The sequence below is a fragment of the Microplitis demolitor genome, chromosome 3, assembly GCF_026212275.2.
Source record: "Microplitis demolitor isolate Queensland-Clemson2020A chromosome 3, iyMicDemo2.1a, whole genome shotgun sequence".
Taxonomy (NCBI): domain Eukaryota; kingdom Metazoa; phylum Arthropoda; class Insecta; order Hymenoptera; family Braconidae; genus Microplitis; species Microplitis demolitor.
Window position 1 is genome coordinate 22,100,117 of NC_068547.1, and position 17,321 is coordinate 22,117,437.

At 34.2% G+C, this 17,321-nt stretch overlaps 3 protein-coding genes across 4 annotated transcripts; 1 reads left to right on the top strand and 2 right to left on the bottom strand.

Moving 5' to 3' along the window:
• Window positions 1-853: 853 nt before the first annotated feature.
• On the bottom strand, window positions 854-11,812 carry LOC103569761 (MAL-like protein). 2 transcript variants are annotated; one of them, XM_008547234.3, is made up of 4 exons: window positions 11,381-11,812; window positions 1,843-2,010; window positions 1,635-1,757; window positions 854-1,530 (listed from the first exon to the last, which is right to left on the bottom strand). In XM_008547234.3, the coding sequence occupies exons 1-4, from the start codon at window positions 11,552-11,554 to the stop codon at window positions 1,447-1,449; spliced, it is 549 nt and encodes a 182-aa protein (XP_008545456.1). In that variant the 5' UTR covers window positions 11,555-11,812; the 3' UTR covers window positions 854-1,446. The 2 variants fall into 2 exon arrangements, with proteins under 2 accessions (XP_008545456.1, XP_008545457.1); XM_008547235.3 differs by lacking the exon at window positions 11,381-11,812 and adding an exon at window positions 6,174-6,275.
• On the bottom strand, window positions 2,017-6,165 carry LOC103569760 (dynein axonemal intermediate chain 3-like). Its single transcript, XM_008547233.1, has one exon. The coding sequence runs from the start codon at window positions 5,361-5,363 to the stop codon at window positions 2,301-2,303; it is 3,063 nt and encodes a 1,020-aa protein (XP_008545455.1). The 5' UTR covers window positions 5,364-6,165; the 3' UTR covers window positions 2,017-2,300.
• Window positions 11,813-12,265: 453 nt separating the features above from the next.
• Window positions 12,266-15,892, top strand: LOC103569759 (protein singed wings 2). Its single transcript, XM_008547232.1, has 8 exons — window positions 12,266-12,515; window positions 13,133-13,323; window positions 13,495-13,657; window positions 13,752-14,075; window positions 14,172-14,378; window positions 14,685-14,843; window positions 14,928-15,038; window positions 15,109-15,892. The coding sequence occupies exons 1-8, from the start codon at window positions 12,462-12,464 to the stop codon at window positions 15,406-15,408; spliced, it is 1,509 nt and encodes a 502-aa protein (XP_008545454.1). The 5' UTR covers window positions 12,266-12,461; the 3' UTR covers window positions 15,409-15,892.
• The last annotated feature ends 1,429 nt before the right edge of the window (window positions 15,893-17,321 follow it).

Genomic DNA, 17,321 nt, shown 5'->3' on the forward strand with positions numbered 1-17,321 from the left:
TATATAAATAAATAGCTGTTATATATATATATATATATATATATATATATATATATATATATATATATAGTTCGATGTTTGTAATCATTAAAACTTAAAACACTTGACGGTTTGATTGACGCATTTATGTAATTTTTTAAATTGAATGAGTAGAAAATTTTTTTAATTAAAACGTTTATTTTAAAATGTACTTTCACTAAATCTTGTTCTGTAAATTGTTCAATAAGGCACTTGTTAAAGTCACATTTTATTTCAATCTATTGATACTAATATATCAAGATTTTTTTTTTAAATTCTGTATAATTTTATTACAAAATACAAATTTGTTGGCAAAGCTTTCGTGTTGATCCGAAATTATCGATCATCAAATTATATAGACGTATAGAAATATTGATTTATATAAGAATATATATATAGTCTTATGTACATGAGACTTGATAAATTTAATTTAGAATACAGGTGTAATTATTTACTGTAAAAAATTTTCGGAGTGAAAGCGGATTAAATCTGGAGTAGATGACTATTTTTTTTATTTAATCCCCCCAGAATTTATTTAAATAAAATCCAAATCCCTCCGAAATTACTCCGCCAAAAAGACAATGTCCATATTGACTCCGTATTCAAAGTAATTTTTTACAAAATTGCTAAATTCCGACAGAGTGAATTTGAATTTGAATAAAATTCATAATCACCCGAATTCACCTTCGATTTTTTACAGTGTGTATTATATATGTATGTATATATTATATTATCGTACGTATATTATAGTAATTGTAAATAAAAATAAGATAAAAATCGTCATATGAGTTGATGATTAAATATAGGAAAGAATAAATGAAGTGAGAGAAAAATATATAACTAACTACGTAAGCTTTTTATAAAGACATTTTTTTGCCGTACAAGATTTGTGACTGATTCAATAAAACTGCTGGCGAGTTTCGTATAAATTCAAAACTCTAGTATTCAATAATAATTATTTATTGCTCTAATAACCAGCAATTGTTGGTGAAAATATTTAACCCTTTGTACTTTATCAGTCGCACTCATAAATCCTATGACAGTTTTAGTTTTACAAATCATTATAAATATACAATATATATTATATATATAATATGAGAAAATAAAAGCGATAAAAAAAATTAAGATTTTGATTTAATTGTTTCAATAAAATCTAGTGTGAGGAAGTATGAGTTAATTAACTGATAATTATCTTTAAGCTTTTTAATTTTCATATTTGTTTGTTCATTATTATTATTAATATGTAATATTATTTACGTAGATTTATAAATATATGTATATATTTATTTAAAAATGGACTTTGCACGTGTTGATGTGGAGCATTAAGACCTGGTAGCAGCTGATGGCTTTTATTTAAACATCAGGATAATATCCTGCGTAACATTATTTTATGCTGATACGATTTAAAATTAAGCAGGTACTTTATCCTCACTGTGAGTTATTGCTCTTGTGTTCGACATAGAGGAAGTACGTTCCCGCAGCGTAAGCTATGGTATTGAAAATTCCAAACACCTGAGGAAGGAAAACCATACAATAAATTGTTGATCGAAACACTGGGTATCGTAAATAAGATAAGAAATAAATTAATAAGTGCGTTAATTGCTTCTGATATTTACCCCAGCGGCAATATTCGATGACTTGATGCCATAATGGTTATTGCTATAAGAACTCCACACAGCTAATTGGACTATAAAGGCAATGACGTAGAGAATAGATATTATTCCTGTGTTCAGCAGCTCCTGGACAAATAAAAATATTTAATTACATATTTGGGTTGCGGTCATGACTCTGGCGATTGGAAAAATTTTAAATTAATAAATTTACCGTTAAGATCCAATGGATGCGGATTTTTAGAGCCTCCCGTATGGAGAGGAGGTAAACGAAGATCCACAAGAGGGTGGCTAAGAAGGATGTCGTTGCAACAAATAAGAACCAACTCGTCGCAGGAATATACGCCGGAGACGCGCATGCCATGCAAATAATACCAAGACCCTGAAATATATTAAAATGTATATCGTCAGTATTTGCAACATATATCATATTACTCGTTAATGCATAAGGCCTAACAAACATGTATATTAATTTATTACGCAACTATAAAATAGAGTAGGAAATACAGGGAATTTGTTTGTGGGCGGGCAAGTGGGAGGCAAGTTGAAGAAATTTCGGGAATGAATATTAATTAAGCGTGGGCTCTGCAGGCTTCGTACATTTATTTCCTGCTGGTATTGCGCATTGGAGTTTAAATGTAAATTAGACAACTCATTGCCTCGGTAATTAGCTTAATTATTTTTATTTTTTCTAAGCAGGCCCGCTAGCATCATAGAGTTCCAGTCGAACTTCGGGACACGAGGACTCTCCTCGAGATGTTTTTGTGCCGCGGAACTAATTTCTAAATAATTACTTAGATGCTCATTTATGACCTCATCAATCACTTTGTTTGTCGACACGGGCGTGGCTGTTTGAGCCTCGAGCCCACTTGACGAGCGCTTTATACTCTCCGGAAACTCAACAGCCAACGCGTGTTTAAAGTAAGTGTCTTTATCAGCGACTTTCTCTCGCGCTTTATTCATCCTCGTATTTTTTTGTTCTTCTTGCTGAACAAGTGGATGTCTAACTTTATCAAGCTCTCGAGGGTCAAATCCCTTTTTTTTTAACAGCGTATTTTTCATTACTTCGAGATTTCCCGTTCGGAGAATCGTCTCTTTGGATTTTCGAATTTTTTTAGCTTTCCTCTCAGCCTTTATTCTCGTCAGTTCTTCCTGCTCCTTTAAAAATTTATCCCGCGCCTCCTCGTGACGTCGCTTGGCCTCTTGAGCAGCTCGGGCACTTTTTCTGTCAAGTGCTTTTTTGTCATTAGCCAAATAATCCTCCTGCCAACCGTGAAACTCTTTCTTACGCTCTACTTCTCGATAGACGAATTTTCGGAACCACTCAATTCGTTCTTGATAATTTGACTCGTTTTCTACTGGCTCATCCATGAGTCGAAATGTCCCGTTGTAGTCACAAATACCAATAAACTTTGAATTTGTTTTTTCTTTTTGCTGCTGATTCTGATGTTGATGTTGATGTTGATGCAGCAGTAGATCTTGCGTCTCAAAAAGTCCCGTTATTAACTTTCCAGAAATAGTCTCTATGTGAACCGGTTGCTTAGTCTTCCGGTATATATCCCAAGTTTCAAGGTCACCGTCATGCCTAGCTACCATGAAAACTCCAGGTGTGTGACTCCAGCAGCATGCAGTGTAACGACAGTCACCTTTTCTCCACAACACGGGATGCTTTATATAATTGTCATGCCAAATGGCAAAAATACGGCCACCAATGCTCAGCAAAACGTCTTCTACATGCTTAGAACGTATGATCCTGATGACTGGCCCATCGTGAATACAAGCACTGCTTAAGAGGTCACAATTCTCTTCACCGGTGACCTCAAATTCTTGACCGTGCCAGGTGCAGTGAAGCACTTCACCTTGAGCAGTACCGAACCACAATTTCCCTGATGTTTCTTCCGACTGGTAGGCCTCTGGTGGTGGAACACTGAAGTCGAGTACGGTCAAGTTGAAGGATTCCTTCGGTAGCTGAACATGGAGCCGGTAGTGCGGGTAAAAGATTCCGTCAAGTCGCTCAAGATCATCGGTCAGTGACATTGCGGCCTTAACAATACTTTTCAGATTTTTGGCAGTCTGCGGTAAGCTCGGCTGCCAAAGGAGATCCCAAATGGCAACCGTGCCATCTTCAGAGCTTGTCATCAACTGCAAGCAATTGTTTCCCGGTACATTTTCGAGCATCCCATTATCCGTTATTTTACAGTCGGTTGGAAGCCATCGAATAGCACGTACTGCCTGCAAATGAGACTTGGACGGGTCCGAGGAGGCGGAAGAAACAATTACCGGAATCTCATAATCAGAATCCGCATCTTTGGGTTTCTCTAATGAATTATAAAGATCCCAGAAAATCAATTGTCCATTTTCAGCCCCTCCGACGACGATGCTGTGCCGAGAGGGACAAAAAGAAATCACGTTAATCTCACGAGGATCATCAAGAATTAATTTGGGTTTAAGTGGTTCATCGAGCGACCAGACAAGTGCACAAGTACTTGAACCAGCACTAGTACTTATACTTCCACCGTAGCTACTGTCATCTGATTTATTAAGCTCGGTAGGTTGATCCGAAATTTCCGCAAAGTCACACCGGGGATTAGTTACATACGAAATGGCTACTAATTCAACGAGATTCGGGTGCCAAGAAACATCTGAAATGACTTTGCCCTTGGTAATGTCGAGATTAATCAAAGAACAAGACTCTTTATCCAAGTAGTTTTCAGCATCATTAAAACTGTCGGTTTCAGCGATTCTCGTTGTCAGATTATCTATGTCGTCGGAAATAATATTGATCTTGGAATTGTAGCCAACATAATCAATCGCGTCTTGCAGATGTTCTGGAAATGTAATTTCTAGTAACGGCTCCTGCATCAACGGCTCTGAAATTTTACGGTTTATCTCTCTCTCCTGTTCAGTTATCACCTCCGGGAGTCCAACTGGGCTACTTTCCTCAGTCGTTGTTTGCTTCTCAGTTTTACTACCTGCAGTTTCATCTTTATTATCTTCACCGACAGGTTTTACTACGTCTTTAATATCGTCACACTGAGTCCACTTGTTTTTCGGATAACCCAAGTAAGACTGAACGCTTTTGTCACAGGCCTTGAGATTTGTGTTTACAGCTTTTGAAATTTTTTTCATAAATACATTATTGTATTTTCTCGAGTCTTCTGGCAGTAGATCAATGGCGCCATCTCTTACATCTCCGCTATTTCTATCAGCTAAACTATGCCTTCGTCTCCGGATATTCGAATTAAAGTTTAGCTCGACCTCAAAAAAGGGCCTTGAACTGTCGGTGTCTTTCTCCAATTCTTCTTCAGCCCGAAACGCCTCAAAACTTTTACTAGTTTTAGTAATCATAAAAAAAACTTTCTCCAGAATTTTCCTCGTCACATCTCCGTTTCTCTTGACAATCATGTTCCGTGTTTCTTCCGTCAAACAAACGACAAAGCTAGTCGAGGTCAGCTCACTGGAGGCGTAACCAACCAAAATCCATTCCGACTTGTAATCTCCTATTTTGTCTTTGCAGCATTCAAAACTCGAACCGCTCTGGCATGCTTGCCTCATCACTTCCTCACGCGTCACATACGCCCATGGATATTCCAGAAATACATCTTCGCCAACCTTACACCCAAGGTTACGTTGACTCTCGTAGGGCAGTTCAATTCTCTCAACGTTCTCGTCGTTGTAGATATTTTCGTCTGGTAACCAGCTCAAAGGCCGCTCTGCTGAACCAACTTCCGACATTTTCCTTTATATTTGTATGTTTTTAATTCCGCGTAATATCGTCACTCTACTACGGCTCTTGAGATACTTGTCCCTCGAATAAACCGGTTACTCTAGTCTCAAATACTGCCTCAGCATCGATCAAACTTCCTCGCCTCCCTACCAGCCTACCCCGGTAACCGTTTGAATATTTCGAAAAGGACTTTATGGGTCGATGATGTTTGGCTTTCACGCAACACTAGCTCCTATTAAATCATACACAATATTTTTATTAACATATATATATATTACATTGGATTGATATATATATTTACTGTTGATGTATATCATTGATTACGTTATAAATGTAGTGTATTAATTTTCAAAAGGAATGCTCATATTTTACTTTCACTGGAGCTCAAAGTAAAAACAACTTTGTAAAATTAAAGTACATATATATATATGTATATATAGAATCGATTAAAGGCTAATAAAGTTTATGGAATTTACAACACGACGACTTTCCTTGGTATTAAAACATTCCAATCGATCCTGTCTGACCTTTGAGAAGTGGCCACGCACGCTAGCAATAAATAAAAAAAAAAAAAAGTCACGCAATTTTTAAATATTTAAAAACTAAACAACGGTATGATGGAAAGTTAAACATAATTATACGAAAAGAAATAATAAATAAAATATTTTTTGAAAGTCTTGCTGATAAGAAAGTGTGTATGCTGAGAAAAATATCTAAATGCGCACGTTTAAACAGTTAAGATATCTTTTTATGCCGATTGTTGAGTAATGTGATTGTGTGAATGACGCGAATCGTTTTGAGTTAAATGAATCACTGACCAAAATAGATTCCAAGTCAAACAAGACGTCGACACAAGGCTTATTGTAGCGCGCAGTAGAGTTGGTTACAGATATATAACACATAATATACGGTAGCAGGCGTTTTGATCTCCGGACAAAATATCTCGATAACAAAATATCATTAAGACAAAAAGAACTTTTGATAAAATATTCTCTTGATTATTAATTAATTTTTTACGCTGCTAGTAATTTGCATACATACACTCATGCCATAAATTAAAGGAACAGAAAAATTTTATAAATTTCTTATTGATTTTTGTAAGACTAACTTCGTGAAAAATAATTGTATCGGGATTTAAAAAAAGCGTTTTATAGCTTGAAATTTCTAGTTTTGGCGCATTGTCATCAAAATTCTTTTGGAGCTTTAACTATTGCACAAACATGAAAAATATAGTGAGACAAAAATTTTCTTTTTTCTTTTCTTTGAGAGTCCACGGTCCCGATACGATTGTTTTTTTACAAAGTTACAGTCTTATTAATAATAAAGAAATAAGAAATTTCTAAAATTTTTCCGTTCCTTTAATTTATGGCATGAGTGTATATTTTGAAAAAACTCATAAATATATATATGTATACTTCCATAGATTCGTATGAATTTATTTTCGAATAAACACACATAAAATCCATGAAAAAAGGGCACAGCACGATAACAAGCATATGTGTTGGTCTATTTTCGAATAAGTTCAAGAGTATAAATGTTGATGACAATAATAATAAGAAAATATTTTTATAATGTTGAACTTACGTAATATAATAAAAATATCATAATATTTGAGTATTTAATCTTTTATAATCGGAATATAAATTGAAAAAAAATTGAGTATTGCATGGTGATATTTTGTCATCGAGATATTTTGTCTTGGGGATATTTTGTCTGGGGATATTTTGACCGGGGATCAAAACGTATGGAACCGTAATATACACTCGAGTTTCTACATACGTCTCTTGTTCTTGCTGTTTATTTAATTTGCTTACGAGGCAACCGCACCGCCTCGGGTTTAACTACTTTCGAGACCCCTGAGATTGCTTTCCAGCGATGCAAGTCAACTAAGGTCAACTCAGTTCGTCAATAAACGAGTGTGCGTATTTCATACTCTTTGGTATTAAACACATGCAAATAATCCTCAATAACACTAATACAAGTGACCCACTTGTCAGCAGCGCATTCGCTCTGTTATGCCTTAAAAATTAAACTCGTTCCTCTCATTCTTCGGAGCTGAAATAAAAAGTATCTTGCTACATACTACATAACAGCCAGTGGAGTATCACATACATGGAGTGTAAATTTTGTAAACATCTTATCAAATCAGCGGGTGACATCATGCACCAAATAAAATAAAAGTAAAAATACATATGAACATAGATATGTTTGTATATATGTATGTGAATTATTTCATCAGGTTATTTGTTGTAAAAAATATAAATATAAAGCCTTGAATAGCATCATCAGAGTGGAGTACAGTAGTACAGTGAGAAACTGGTATCTCCATGTATACGAGCAATAAAACGACATGAATCGTCAGAGAGCACGGTTCAACGGACACGTACATAACTTGCCGATGACCCAAATGCAGTCACGGCTCGGTAACTGTCTACCTACTATAGCTGTTCGACTACTATTGCGATTGAGAATTGAGAATTGAGAACCGCGAGTAGGGACGAGTGTAGTAGTCGGGAAGTCAATTGCTGACCGTTCATGGACTCCGATACCATACTCCATACATACATATACTCGATAATAACAACAATAATAATAATAATAATATGTATGTACTATTAGAGTAGGATTGCTGAGACAAGAGACAACGAGGAGGCCGTAGGGTGCGGCTTGGAATGGTCGGTGCTTCTTGCCATTTCGCTGACGCACTCGAAACTATTCTCCATTGGAATGTATTGTAAATCTATCAGTTGACGACACATGCTGCTCATAGTTGATAGATAGACGTTGTCATATATATGCATGTTTATATTTATATAGATTTGTCTTGTATCATTTAATTTTCTTAGTTTATTTGTAAGAAACCGCGCAGAAATTGGAACGGATGCTCGATTGCACTCGAGCAAAGTAGAAAGAGAGGAAGCGATGAATCTATTGGCAGCCAATCGGCTTAGGTTTACATTGGCTAGCTGCCAGGAAACGAGTTCCAAGTGTAAACGCACCGTCTCCGGAAAGAGCTTGATAGTTGTAATAAGTGTGTACGTAAATGTATATCTACTATAAGAAAAAAAAAAAACAAAAAAACTAAAAATATATGAAACTGCGTTTTATTATTTAATAAAATCAATAAGTGTTCATTACACACGTAATGGATGAGCACGATGACATGGTAATATTAATAATTAAAGTAGTTATGGATTTAAGAAATAATTCAATTGAATTTCATGCTGACAAGTGGCCTCGTGAAGCACCAGAATGTCCAAGGCAAAGGCAACCCTGTGCTCTCATGTTTTACCCATACTCCATTATATTTATTTAAATATATATATATATCTCACGGCACTCTCGATTCGCTAAAGAAAATTTAGTACCCAATGATGATGACGGTGGTCTCGTGGCTGAACACAACCGATGAGAATTTAAAATACCCACTGTTCTCCTCACTCTGGTTATCTTCCACTGGTGGTTGTGTATCATATGTATATGTATGTGTATACATAACTATGATATATTATGCTTATTACAATATCAAATATTATGTGTCGTGTATACTTGAGTCCGGTGTAAGTATTGAGGCGCGGTTCGTCCTTGCAAATAGAACCTCTACTGACTCTATGCACAATTATTATTAGCCGTTATATACTACTTGAGCATGCTGGCCACCACTACCATCTGCCGCACGCAAACCCTCAAATGACACAATCTACACTACACTTTAAGTCTATTATATTATATATATATATATATATCTATATATATGTATACAAATACGTGTATTTTAAATTACGCAAGTGAGCCGCTCACATTCGCGTGGGTGTGATTACAATTGTCATTATCTCGAAACGCGATGCGAGCTGATGTTTGTCTCATAAACAATTATTAAATATGACAATTAATATGACACAGTGGTATAATAGTAATTGTTAAATTTATAATCGACACGAGGTAACATTTAGCCGCGCAATAAATTTTTTAAATAACTAATTCTCAGTTAGTAATTGATAGAGAAAAAAAAAAAAAAAAAAAAAAAAAAACCTGTTAGTCATTAAGTCATGTGAAATAATTTATTTGAATTATTTTGTTGATAAAACTAGTTGATAACACTTGAGGCGGGTTTGAAATAATTTAACGGTTTCAGTATAAGCGATAATGGAACTAAAGTACATCGTAACGTGTGTACATAGCAGAGTGTACATGGCATATAATAGAGTAGGTACAGAAGGATTGTCGGGTATCGTGTGCGTATGCATTTCCCACGTTTAATTCCGTCAATTAGCTTGTACAGCGAGCGAGGCGGATTGCACCCACGTTGCCGTGACCGAAATTACGCGGAAGGGGCCACGAAGATTGACGACATAATCGCTTTTAAATTTTACTGTCTTACAATTAGCTAAATTATTTTTTTCCTCGACAAATATAAAGATCTTACACGTGTACAATTATATTTCTACAAATAAACTCCCGTTATATAGGCGCTAAATTGTTTTATAAAATTAATACTGCGGAAAAAAGTGGGAATAAAAATTAGACACACTATCGGGTATTTTTCGGTAGCTTATAGACAGACTTTACATACGTGTCAGAAACACCCAATGGCAAAGACAGTCGACTCAAGGATACGTTGAATTCTTAATGAATCGTTTCAATACCGTTGGGTTCCAACGCGCGACACACCGAGTTTCTATATGGATGTAGGATGGCTCTACTCGCTCGGTTAAATATCTGGGACGCCACGTATGATCATCATACACCGATCATTCCGTATGGACATCTATAGATTTATATCTCGATGCACTTTGTTAATTAAATTTATTTACCATTTTAATTATTACCAATAAACTAATAAATTAGTACCACCCAATAAATTACTCGCGGCCGTATCGAACTTCGAGCGACAGTAAAAAAATACTTGATTTATTATATAAATATTTTTTTTTTCTTTTTACAAGAGGACATTGCCCGCGAGAAAATACGGAACCCAAAGAAATGCAACGACCGCTTAGAGTCACGACTACGTCACATACAATGAGCACTCTAGTGTTTACTTATTTAAAACGCTTTAAGAATACTTAGTGTCACGTGATTTAATTTAAATTACGAATAATATTACCTGACAACAAAAAAAGAAGAAAAAAAATGGACGGATAGATAAATTAAATTTAATTGATAACTTGGAGCTGAGTAAAGTACAAGAGCACGGTAGCCTTTTTTTGAGCTAATTATAAGCTGGGATTTTATTATAATACGATCATATATATATTTATATATATAAGATTAATGTAATTCTATGACAGGAACAAAAAATATAAATAAGTATTATAGAGATTGAGAATAAATAAATATGACATTATTATTTAGTATTGTGTATATAATAGTTGTGCCAACCGGTTAATCGCAATGTTTCCCGACAAATTCGAGCACCAGCTAAAAACAGTACGTCGATCTACGAGCCAACATTCAGAGCAGTTTAACAAAACGTGTAATAAATAATCTAGCTGCCATGAAATTAAAACTCTCATAAAATACTCAAGGTTATTAATTCCCGGTAAATTGAATTTTAAATTTCAAATTTAAAAATGAATATAAATAGTGAAATTTATTTACAACCGCAGCATAATTGCCTCATATATCAACAATTATAATCCCATATGAAAATCACCACCGATACGCACACACATGATAACATCCAGGTGTATTGTTATGTAATCCACCTGCCGCTCGCTCGCACAGTTGATTCAAGGCAATAAAAGTGATACCCAATCAATATAATAAATCTTAGACTCATCGAGAATTACTTGTAAATAATCAATGACTTTGTCAAGTACAAGAGATTATTTAACTAGCCTTAAAAATGCGACACTTGAATACAAGTATCCATAATAACAATAACAGTAATAATGAATGTAAATGGGTATGAAATAATTGGTGAGGCCGAGGATGTTATCTGAAGACAATAGCTGAGACAATTTATAAAATGTATATAGTTAGTATTATTGTACTGTATTGTATTGTATTGTAATGTATTTACCAACTGCACGAGCTTTATAATTCCAGGAATCGTCTTGAAGTAAGGTAAATTTAAGGTGATTCCAGCGATGAGACTCGGCTGTCCAGGCTCCGTTTTGACGGTCGGTCCTTGACGAGGATTGTTTGCATTGTTGGTAGAACCATCTTGGACAGTCACCACCGTTTCCGACATCATGTTATTTGTCACGTTAAATAAAAAATATTAAACGAACAAACAGTATATACTTTATTTTATATATGCGCTATATATTTGTATGAAATGAAATACAAGTGGGAGTAAAAATACGTATAAAATTAGGGGAGCGGATAAAAGTTGAGTAACACCGATAAAGCTTTGATAACTTGTTGATAGAGAACGAGACACCTGTTAATTCAACACTGTCGACGGCCCGCGAGGCGGCCACACCACTGACTATTACCTACATCATCGCGGAACCGCTATATTCTCCCACCACCTTATTCTTACTACCTCTCCAATCCTCACCACTCATAGTTGCATTACATCTCTCCTCTATTTTATTAACACACACGATACACCATCCGTATAACTTTACATCTATTCACCTTCTCTTTACTATTTTATTATAAAACAAATTCCTACGTCACTTACATACTTTTTCATATTTATTTATTTAGTTTTTTAAAAAGATTCATGCTACGATTTGCACGCGATGGAATACTTACTTACTGGAGATTGAGTTGCTCGGCTAACAATTTATTACTTTTTTTTCTATAATAATTACCAGCTGATATAAAAAATACAATTTTTTTTTTTTATTAAAAAAATTTAATTTTACTTTAGAGAATTTGAAAATTTTAATCAAAATTGTTTATGGAATACAAAGTAATTTTTAAAAAATTTTTAAGTTCATATTTCATTTTTTAATATTTTTATCGACGAGTAAAATGCCGATGTATTATCAACCAAAGAAAATGCAGAGTAAAAATTATCATATGAGTAACTCGCGATTTAACTTTTGAATCAAATAATATGCAGTCTGCCATAAGAAAATGCAACCGTGAGGTGCAAAAATTATTTTTCCCGACTCAAGTTCAAGAATATAAAAATATACAATTTAAACATGCGTACAATCAAAAAATCAACTCAGCCAGCGGTGGGCTACACCGACATATATGTAAGTTATATATAAATTCCAAGTGACAAATTCCTAAAAATAATTTATTTAATCGTGGGTTTGATTAAAATAATATTTTTACTTCGCGTGTCTCGTTATACTTAAATCTCATTATAACAAACAAAAGTCGAGTATATTCCCCTCGCACATAAATTTAAATAGAATAAAATATATTATCGAGATTAATATCGAAATAACATCTGTTTTCGAGATACTTATAGACATAATACCTTACGAAGACACGTGATACTACGTACTCTGTGTACCTAATTATTAATATATAAACCTGCTGTGTGAATATAAGAACAATATGCGCCTGCGTATTTAAATAAGACGTGATATATATTTATATTACACTCTCGCTGCAATTCACCACTGAATAATACGCTAAATAATTTGTTTGCAAACTCGAGCATTAGAAGTCGAGATAGCGAATGTAACTAAGCGTCATGTTAACTTCTCTTGCAAATACTCTGGCAATTGTCTCAACTCTCAAGTGATATCATTCATCTATATAGACAATCACCATTTATTAAAAACATTTTATTCAGTCTTTAAACAAAACTCGAAAAAAAAACCTTATCTCAGAATCTGACGTAAATATTTTTTTTTTCCAGGTGTGCTACTTACTTTTGATATTTATTAGCTCGACAATGGCATTGAGCGATAAAATGAATGCATGCAACCCGACAATTGCCGAGAGACACAATGCAACCTCAAATTGTCTTATACAGAACAGCACTCATCAGTTATACTGCTGGGGCAATAATCGTTACGATAATTACGATTTTAATGAACTGGGAGTAAAGTAAATATATATACGCACGCACATGTTCATTATTATCATAATCATTAGCATCAACATCAGAATCAGAATCAAAATCAAAATCAAATTCAGTATCATCATAGCCGACACAGTAATATAATTAGTATTAATTGATTTGTGCGTACACGCTTTAATTATCAATTATTTCGGCAGCGCAAATGACGTCTGGTTATTAACGATTTGTAACACATCACAATTATTATTCAACGCTAATCGAATATTAAGTAAATTCTACAATGTTACTGAGCTAATTATAGTCGATGGTAATTTGACCAAAATCACTACTGCGTTCCCTGCAGAAGCTACTAAACTTGAAGTAATCTATATAATTATTTTATTTATTACCTGATAATTCGACGAAATTTAATTTAAAAAAAAAAAAAAGTTTAATTGCAATTTTGAATTTACAGAGAATTCATATCAGCGGAACAAAGCTCCGTTATCTGCCAGACGACTGCTTTAAAAATTTACCGGCGTTACGTAGTGTAGACTTGAGGAATAATTCATTGACAGTGATTAATCCTAAAGTACTGTCGTCGTCGCCGTTGACACAGGCACTCGATTATTCTGTTTATTTAGCTGGTAATCCTTGGAAATGCGACGAAAATATGTTTTGGATAATAAATGATGAAAATTATTCTTCTCTGATAAAAAGAATTGTTGATAGAGATAAATTGCATTGTACTGAGCCGTATGCAAGTCGCTCTCTTATCGCAGTGATTAGCATAATGACGGTAAGTGGGCGCAGTATTTTTGTATAAACAATTTGAGCTTTCTGTTTATAGTTATAATAAAAATAATAAAACTTGGGTTTGATTTATTCAAGGCAGACTTTGAAACAAGAATGTCAACAAACTCCCTGTGAGTGCGAATTGGTGTACGTAATTGGAGGGCATTTTAACCTAAGGGAGCAAAATTTCCATCGGAGATCACAACTCATGGCATTTATTACCGTCAATTGTAGCTTTCTGGGTCTTACTGAGATGCCTAAATTTATACCAGAAAATACGACAAAACTTTATCTTACTGGCAATAAGGTATTTTATTATTAGTTTTATGAACAAGGGAAGAATTCCCACCACATGTTCCGTAAATAAAATTTCTAATTGTGGTTTTTTTTTTAATATTTTGTATATAAATATCACCATAAAATATCGACAGTGAATTTTCAATCTGTTACGGAGTTTTGAAAAATTCAAATCTGGGGCAAAATTAGCTATAAAAAAATTATAATTCTCTTTTTTTTAAAAAATTCTATAAAAAATTTTAGGAGGCTCATTTCACCCCAGGTTATTTTTCCTTTTTTATCTCACGAGCGCAATTAAATATTTTTCTGTTTTTAGATCAGCGATCTCAGTCCTCTTGTAGAGAATCCTGTCTATAGACAAGTTCTCGATCTTTATTTAGACGATAATTTAATTGGATCAATTGCTCAATTAGACGGTTCTTATTGGCTTGAACACTTTCGATTGTTCAGTCTTCGGGGGAACAAATTAACAGACGTAAAAACAACGATATTACATAAAATATATACTATTAGTGAATAAATTGATTATTAATTGACCGCAATTATAATTATATTTTAGTTACCGACTTACGCTCTAGAAAACGCTCTGCACAACAGCGTAACTGCCGTCAGTATTTTTCTGGGCCACAATCCTTGGACGTGTGATTGCTTCTTCACCCCCGGGTTCCAGGTATATTTATAAATAAAATGTCAATTGCCAATCAAATTAAATTGTCAACTATAAGATAAATTATTTCCAGGATCTTTTAATAAAATATACAAACATATTCAAAGATATAAATGATATTAGATGCAACTCAACGTCATCTTTATACAGCAGCGAACATAATAAAATTTTAAATAAACCTATTAAGGATTTAACTAGAACGGAAATATGTATAATTTATGATGAAGAAAGTTGGTTGTCATTCTACCCACTCGACATCTTGAATATCATCTTAGCACTTATAATTGTTTTAATTATCGGAAAACTTGCTTACGATTACTGGGCCTTCAAGAAGACAGGAAAGCTGCCCTGGATCGTTACTAAAATTCCATAATTATTTATAAATTATTATTTATTTTAAGATAATTTTTTTCGGATGGGTTTAAACTCGTTCAACAAACACGCTCTGTAAGTTCGCTAACTAAAGACCAAAAGGTTCAAAGCGTCCTTTTATACCTGGCTCCTCATTAACTTCTACTATCAAGTTTCTTCCAAAGGTTTCAAGCTTAATTATTAATACCAACTGATTGGTAATCACAAATTAGTAAGCCGGAGATGGGATGAAAGGGCTTCTTAAACTTTTTTTAGTCTTCAGTATCAAGCGAACCTTCAAATAGAAAATTAAGTTCTATTTGAAAACTCCCGGGCATCATCCGAAAAATTTATTTAGTAAATTGTGCAGATTTAAAAAGTATTAAGTTTTAACTGAATTTATAGGATATACTTATTATGATACATCTTTGGAAGGCGATTTTCTGGGGATACGTGATTTTTTTTTCGGCGATACTGAAGCAAATAAAAATCAATAGTGATATGTATAGATGTATAAATTACTTGAGTGAATGAACTAATAAAATATTTATAATAAAAATACTTTTGGCATTTTGACTGATGGGAATTGAAGAGGCTCGCGAAGCTCGACGTCGGATAGATGGATTATTTAGTACGTTATTTTGTTGTGGTTCATCTATTGAAGTAGACAGCCTACAAGTCTCACGTGACTGTATACTTTCCGTTTGGGGTGAAGTAGGCTCCCTAATGGCCGTAATCAATTTATCATTCACTGGCGTTGATATTCTTGGCTCGACCGTTTTGAATACCGCGTCCTTGGTCGTTATTGTCGGAGTCAATATTTCTGCTCCCTTGTAGTCTTGATCCGAACTGCCGCTCGATTCGCGACTTTTAATTGCTTCCGTATGTTTCGCGAACGGAGTACTTTTATTAGCGTACTTTAATTTCGAATCCTTAACAAGCGGATGAGCTTTTTTAGTTCGATACATTGGCTCGGTAACTTTACTTTCATCTCCTGAATAGGAATTTCAAAGTTTTAATTGAATCGTAACAAAAAAAACCTACTCAACCTGATTAAACAATTTTAATATACCAACTGCGTTTATCGAAGCTGAAAAAGTATTTTCCCTTGAATATCTTAGATCGTACGAGCCGCAGTTAAAAAAAAGAGACGAAAACGAAGAGAACGATTTCTTTTTACCACAGTCTTCATCTTCATCATCGTCATCGTTTTCTATAGAACCCATTGATAAACCTTCCGGCAAGTAATCAACATTACTACAAACACTAGCGTCTTTCATTAATTTTTTACAATCAGTCATTTTTAAAACATTTTGCTCAATATTTTCTGCTGACGTTTGCGTTTCAATGGCTGCAATAAACATAAAAACTCACATTCAAATAAACCGTAAGACAAAAAAAATATAAATATTACTTGAAACACTGGCATCTCGTGTGAATAATTTACAATTACTTAGTTTTTTACACTCTCCTACCCGAAAATTATCATTTTTATCTGTAAAATAATTTACTGTTAAAAAATAAATGTTAGATAAGACTTGTATTATAATTTAATTTACCCATTTTAAAAGAAGAAACAATGCTTGTAAACTCCGAGAGAGTAATTCGGGAATGATTGATAACCTCATTTAATTCGCATAAAACATGAGCAGTGTTGGGAAACCTTTTAGACAAAACATCCCAAGCGGGAACCCCAAGCCCACTTTCATCAGCGTCATGATGATGATCATCATCTGAAAGCCCCGTCAGCTGGGGTACTCTCGAGGGTGGTATTTTAAAATCACTGTCATTATCTTCATTATTATTGGACATATCCTACGTATCCCTTGGACGCACACACACACACATGATAAGCCACATGCATAAAACAAAAGCACATCTAATAATAACCACCCCTCCCCCGTTACATCTGACATATATATAAGTTATGATGAC

Coding starts and splice junctions, on each gene's coding strand:
- LOC103569760 (XM_008547233.1), bottom strand. CDS start 5,363: ATGTCGGAAGTTGGTTCAGCAGAGCGGCCTTTGAGCTGGTTACCAGAC.
- LOC103569761 (XM_008547234.3), bottom strand. CDS start 11,554: ATGATGTCGGAAACGGTGGTGACTGTCCAAGATGGTTCTACCAACAAT. Junction 1,758..1,842: donor GCATCCATTGGATCTTAACG/GTAAATTTATTA, acceptor TTATTTGTCCAG/GAGCTGCTGAACACAGGAAT. Junction 1,531..1,634: donor CATCGAATATTGCCGCTGGG/GTAAATATCAGA, acceptor TTCCTTCCTCAG/GTGTTTGGAATTTTCAATAC.
- LOC103569759 (XM_008547232.1), top strand. CDS start 12,462: ATGCGTACAATCAAAAAATCAACTCAGCCAGCGGTGGGCTACACCGAC. Junction 13,658..13,751: donor CAGAAGCTACTAAACTTGAA/GTAATCTATATA, acceptor TTGAATTTACAG/AGAATTCATATCAGCGGAAC. Junction 15,039..15,108: donor TCTTCACCCCCGGGTTCCAG/GTATATTTATAA, acceptor AATTATTTCCAG/GATCTTTTAATAAAATATAC.